The 6,569-nt window shown below is 38.1% G+C and overlaps 1 protein-coding gene across 1 annotated transcript; it reads left to right on the top strand.

Annotated features, from left to right (window-relative positions):
• Positions 1-547: 547 nt before the first annotated feature.
• LOC140245895 (structural maintenance of chromosomes protein 6-like) lies at positions 548-6,241 on the top strand. The gene is made up of 6 exons (XM_072325374.1): positions 548-694; positions 2,461-2,575; positions 3,172-3,277; positions 4,981-5,179; positions 5,824-5,904; positions 6,230-6,241. Exons 1-6 carry the CDS (start codon positions 548-550, stop codon positions 6,239-6,241), a joined length of 660 nt encoding a protein of 219 aa, XP_072181475.1.
• Positions 6,242-6,569: the final 328 nt, after the last annotated feature.

Raw genomic sequence — 6,569 nt, 5'->3', positions numbered from 1 at the left:
CCGCAAACTTATTATGCTGTATTTTATAGCGCCGCCTCTCAGAGCCTCGGCTGCAGTACAAACGCTTTTTGCTGACCTGGAAGTTATTGCTATAGGTCATCGCCAGCCGACGCAAACATCCCAGCCGTCGTGACCAACTGCTGCAGATAAATGGCACGCAACTTGCTTAATTTACGTGCTAAATCTCACGTTTGCATTATTCAGAGGCCTGCACTGTGTGAGCCAGTTGGGCCTGCTAGCTCAGGGCCTGCTTTGGGCAAAAATTAGCTCGTGCAGTATTAGGGCCTATAAACAGACTATAGAGGCAGCTTTTCCAAAGTGGGTTTTCGAACCTCCTCGAGGAGGCTGTGAAACCCTCTCGCAATATAAACGGGGTACTATAATCCACTACATGTAGTGACGAGACAAGTATACAATAACTGGATCTACTCTAGTTTTGAGTAGGAATCATCCAGCAAACATGCCTGGTAGTGAACAAAGCACAGAAAGGCAAGAAAAAAAACCCAACTTATTTACGTTTTGATTTAGCAGGAAAAGAAAAGCCAGAATGCCGAAGCAGAAACAGAGCAGAAACGCTTCAGAAGAGCCGCAGGCCAAGAAGGCACGACTCAAGTCCCAGCGCAGCGGAGAGGAGGATGAGACCCAAGATGACACGTTTAACGCCTCCCAGAGCGCTGATTTCGATGTGAACACTGTAAGAAAGCAAATAGCAATCAATTTTGAAGAATAGGAGTTCTATGCTATGTAGGATGACTTGGACTCTACCTCATTTATAGTTCTACAGTTTGTATTGAACAAAGCAGTGATACGATTATGATGCAACTGATTTTTGAAATTTCGAGAATAATTTTATGTACAAAACAAAGGATAACATTTTTATATTTTGATGTTAATTGGTTTATAAGCATGAATCGCAAAGCTATACTGTACCACTCATATTGGTGTCCAAAGTCATCATCAGCTAGTCACTCAGCACTCCACAAGCTGGGCAACATTTAGTCAACCTCCGACAAAAATTGGGGGGGGGGGGGGAGAGAGGCAGAAGAATGAAATCCTCTCAGTAAATTCCAATATTAGACTGTTCTTTATTCAGATCATGAAGTGTGGAGGTGATTGGAAAGTAAAGAAGGTACTGCAATATACAAAGCGTAACTATAGGCACAAGGAAGGGGAAACAGTTGGATTGGGATGAATGGAATGCTAAATGTGAGAAGAAATGGTAAGGGGCGTGTATGGAAATAAACTCTATGGAAAGCTAAAAGGGAAATGGAATTTTATACAAATACAAGTGTATATCTTTTGATAAATTTCACGCTCTTACACTACTTTATGTTATGTACAGACAAGGTTCCAATGACATCATCAAGCAATGCTGAGGGGCAGAAACTGCGTATAGGGGGCAAGAGCATTATACATCCAACGGCAAGCCAACCGTGATAGGCAGGCGGGTAATATGTAGCCTTTGGACAAGACCTCGCGCGCTGCTTGCATCTCAGCAGTGTTTGAAAATAGACTAACGCAGTGTGCTTATTAACAGCAGTAATCGCTGGACCGAGCCGCGCCAGCGGCCGTGTTCGTTGCTATCCCGCAATTAGTCTCGATTCAGACACACAGATGATATAAGCCCAGACCGCATAGGCTAAAGTTTAGGTAATATGCGGTATGCGTACCACGCTAGAGCTATGCGCTCAATCTACACACGTGATTTGTTTTTGTCTCTCATGCAATGTGTCATTTGATGTCGTGGAACCTCGTCTATTGACTGTAGAAAATGTGAAATTTAAATAGAACAATATAAGTTTTATTGAATTGGTCATAGCATTTAGATATTTAGAGACTGATTCTTGCAACACTCAACGAATTTCGCTAGCCTAGGGCTGTGTGGTCATGACAGTCTCGGTAAAATTGTTCAGACAAATATTACTCTTGCAGTTACCCTTTGAATTTTGTGTTGTGTATGTGTAACGTTCAATACATGCAGTATAGGCCCTAATGGCAAAAGTATACGCAATCGGGTAGTGCACCAAATTACAGGGAGGTGAATGTGAAGACGTCATTTTGGAATGTCCATTAGGAGCTTGCTGCTACTTCGGACACTGTCTTTACATTTGTGTTCCGATAACAGCTATGAATCGATAACTTGTAATGAAAAAAAAAGGTAAATTGTGCAGACCGCTTACATGCACTTGTTTGTAATACTAGCTATAGAGAATCTTACTGTTTACATTGCATGAATTATTTACTTTCCAAGAGCAATTTTTGTGATTGTAGCAGTAAATCTAAATAAATGCAAACATAAAATGAAGTGAAGATATTCTCGACTTCATGGTCATTTCGCAAAATGTAAATTCAGGTACAAAATTGCGGGAAATGCACCGTTCAAAGAATTTAGTTGTAGGATTTGATATCTGATAATGTGCTTTGTTTCATTTTGTTTTCCCTATTTGCTCCAAATTTTAGGGTGAAGCAGAATATGGCATCATTGAGAAGCTGTGTGTGAAGAACTTCATCTGCCATGGCAGCCTCTCCATGAACTTCGGCCCAAACATCAACTTTGTGGTTGGCCGAAATGGAAGTGAGTCATCGATCTATTTATTTCATTTCAAATGATTTACAAAATTTACTAGTACTCACACCACATCACACCACAGCTATTTGTGATACCAAAAAGTTACATACTGTAAAACCAGAAATTTTCGTGTGCATTTTAATTTCGTGAATTTTGTGAGAGTCAAGATTCATAAAATTAAAATCCAAGTTACAGTTCTTGTCTACACCATATGAATAGAACACCAGTGGCAATTTGCGAATATTTCATATCGCGAAAAAGGCCGTCAGCTCCAATTTGCGAAATTTTATACTGCAAAAATTTCTTATCTATACAGCATAGTCCTGCACTGAATAGTTACTCATTTAAGGGTACGTAGGTCTACACATATTACAATGACTCCCGCAGTCACCTGTCACACAAATAGATTCTGACTCTTGGTGCCTGGAATTGCCTCTGGCATTCAACAGTGTTCAATGCATAGTGTATAGACAAGAACTTCGTGTGCATTTTATTTTGCGAATCTTGGCTCCTCGCAAAATTCGCAAAAATGTATGGTTTTACAGAGATATCAAAATGAGGACCAAAAATATCAATTGCTTTCGATCCATGTTAAATTATAGGTGGCAAGAGCGCTGTACTCACTGCTATCGTGGTAGGCCTTGGGGGAAAAGCAACTGCTACAACTCGCGGGAGTTCTGTCCAGAATTTCATCAAAGATGGAAAAAAGTAAGAATTACATCACACTTTCATTTACTGCCGGTTCAGATATTGGTTATCTGGGATTGCTCATTCTATTCTAGTTTTCCCTTTAATATTTTTCCTTTTGCCTAATCAGCTGTAATTGAGAGCATTTGTGATTAGTATTGAGAGATGCATGATTTTGCCAAAGTGATCACGCGAGGTATAAGGATTCTATAGTCTTACCAAAGAGAGGGTGTTTATAGTATTGAAAGGAATGGACTCTGGTGGACTCAGTTTTGAGGTATACAGGTACAGGGGGTCAACAACTTGAAATTTGAGCATGTTGGAAACTCACAGAATCTGGGAATATTGCAGAAAAGGTGGCGCAGAGCGCACATCACGAGCAAGTAGTATGCAATATTTCACAGCTTATCTCTCTTTGTGCTGCTTGCATGTGTTCCCTCACATGGTTTGCTCACAAATATCTAAGTACCAGGTAGTTTGATGTTTCTTATGTTTTCCATGTGTTTTTCACAAGTTTGAATATACTTAATTTTGAGCTGCTAATTGTTGCAATTTCTTGAGGATGTTGCACAGCATGTAGCTGGCTTTTGAGGATATTAGACAAGAATGTTGCAGGGACATGCTGAACCCCCCCCCCCCCGACCATCCCTGCAGGTATATAGATTGCCTCGTCTACTGATTCATAGTGTATGCAAGGTTCATTGTTACAAGAATGTCCATTAAAAACCTTCACATATATTACTGACGTACACGCTGCCTTGCTGCAAGCCTTCACTGCAAAAAGTCCGATGTTAAATTTCCGGTGCTCATTCATGGTGTTAGATTAACACCTCCGGACGGACGGGTGTTATACCATTGAAATTAACACCACCAATATCAAATCAACACCACGCGGTGCCATTAATGAATTAACTCTAGCGCAGTGTCAAAAATATCACCAGCCACAGTGTCAAATTAACACCACGAAGTGCCAGGTGAACACTTTTTAACATCGTCACAATACATTTTCTACACCTGTGGGTGTGGTCCTCTATTGAAGCTTGATCGGTGTTAGATTTAACACCCATGGTGTTAAATCTAACACCGATGTTTTTACAGTGTTGTATTTATATTTTTCATCTTACATGCACTGTAAAAACATCGGTGTTAGATTTAACACCACGGGTGTTAAATCTAACACCGATCAAACTTCAATAAAGGACCACACCCACAGGTGTTGAAAATGCATTGTGATGGTGTTGAAAAATGTTCACCTGACACTTCGTGGTGTTAATTTGACACTGTACTGGTGTTAATTCAAAAATGACACCACATGGTGTTGATTTGATATTTGTTGGTGTTAATATCAATGGTTTAACACCCGTCCAGCTTCAATAAGAGACCACACCAGCTGGTGTTACTGTGGTGTAAATTTATTTTCACATTTTTTCAAAAATCTAGTATTTTCATGTAAAATTCTTGATCGTCTTGTTTAAATTAAAAATCAACAAGAAGTGCAGTTACTAAGAAACTCTTTAAAAAACAGTTTAAAATTTGGAAATGAAACCCGGAGGTGTTAATTTAACACCAGAAATGAGCACCAAAAATTTAACACCAGCTCGGTGTTCACTATTTAACACTGGACTTTTTGCAGTGTGTAGCCTACGTGCTGTTTCATATTAAAGACTTAAGCCTACCATAATGTCCACTTTGATTCTCCCCTTTTATCCCTCACCCTCTTTCAGTGTTGCAGAGATCCGCATCACACTGCGTAACCGTGGCGACTTTGCCTACAAACCTAAAGAGTATGGGGACTCCATTATCGTTGAGCGAAAGTTACGGAAGGGAGGGGGCTCCACCTACAAGCTGATGTCATCCTCGGAAAAGGTCATCAGTACAGAGTATAAAGAACTGTCAAGTATTGTGGATTTCTTCAACATTCAGGTAGGAATACTATAAACAAGTGATGGAGAAAATTTACTTCAAAATTCAAAGAGGATATCAAAAAAAGTTGAGGATGTGTGTAGAAGACAGTGTATGGTATGTTATGGCGACAATATACTTCACTGTCATTGCAAATGTTAGATTTACTGTATTTTTTTAATGAAAACAACATTTGGATGAAGTACTATGATGTCAAAGGATACTAAAACTTGACTAAAAATGACATTTTTGCTGCATATTTCATGGAATTGTCCAATAGTAATAGCATTGGAAGGAAAACAAATATTTGCATGAACATGCTGTTGTCATAAATGGTAAAAATCAAAGGTCTACCAGTTTGAACTTTTGCAAGGAAAATCCCTGTGGTAACGCAGTTTGTCACAGTATCAGTATATCAGTAATAATCAAAAATTGTTTGCATGAACATGCAGGTGGTAGTTTATCGAAAGCCAGGGTTAAAGGTTACTAAACTGCAGAAGTAATATTATCAGGTATGACGATTAAGATGTTAATAAACACTTTGTTGCCTGATATCGGAAGATGACAAGGTGAAAGGTAGGGGAATTGGCAATTTCAAAGGCCACCAGAATCAAGGTAAAATGCCATTTTCTTGTTTGCGTTTTTTTTTCTCCCTCTGTTTTCAGGTGGAAAACCCAGTATCCATCATGACGCAGGAGACGAGTAAAAAATTCCTTCATGCCAAAAATGCCAGGGACAAATACAAGGTACAGAACTTACAGAAATTACTTATTTCACTATATCAATTATTATTACAATACTTATTTCACTATATTTATTATTATTACCATGCATTGTTATTGTTATTATTATTATTATTATTATTATTATTATATTATATTATATTAGGATAGAATTGTATGTTTTAGAATCAGATATTGAATTTTAATTCGTTTGTGGTGTAAATGTACAAATTTTTGTAAATTACACGCTTATGTAACTGTAATTCTTAATTGTGTCATTTATTATGTAAGATGTATTTACATTTTGTTTTGTCCTTTGTCTGTGTCTTGTGTCTCCTGCTTAATCCAGAGGACAACCTAGGCCTTTCATGTCGTATAGTTCATTTCTATAATAAAGAATGTTGAACAAGAATTATCTTTATTATTCTATTCAACAGGAAGATATTACAATTCTTTTAATCATACTCACATAAACGAGTTTACAAGTGAAAGCATTAGTTGCTGGCTATAAAAAGGAAAAGTAAACATATAAGTAATGGAGAGTTGTTGAACATTGTCTTGAGTCTGTCACTTCATTTTGTTTGCATATTATAAAAGTGGACATTTTTCTGTACTGAACGATTCTTCATGCTTGACTGGATAAGATGAATTTTGTGTCTTTATAATTCTGCAGAATCAACATAAAAAAT

This window comes from Diadema setosum, unplaced genomic scaffold (genome assembly GCF_964275005.1).
Source record: "Diadema setosum unplaced genomic scaffold, eeDiaSeto1 scaffold_53, whole genome shotgun sequence".
Taxonomy (NCBI): Eukaryota; Metazoa; Echinodermata; class Echinoidea; order Diadematoida; family Diadematidae; genus Diadema; species Diadema setosum.
The sequence above is the reverse complement of the archived record's forward strand: the minus strand, read 5'-3'. Positions and strand labels throughout refer to the sequence as shown.

Excerpts from the sequence above, each read along its gene's own strand:
- LOC140245895 (XM_072325374.1), top strand. The coding sequence starts at position 548 with ATGCCGAAGCAGAAACAGAGCAGAAACGCTTCAGAAGAGCCGCAGGCC. Across the intron at positions 2,576-3,171 it reads TGTGGTTGGCCGAAATGGAA|GTGGCAAGAGCGCTGTACTC; the intron begins GTGAGTCATCGA and ends GTTAAATTATAG. Across the intron at positions 3,278-4,980 it reads TTCATCAAAGATGGAAAAAA|TGTTGCAGAGATCCGCATCA; the intron begins GTAAGAATTACA and ends ACCCTCTTTCAG.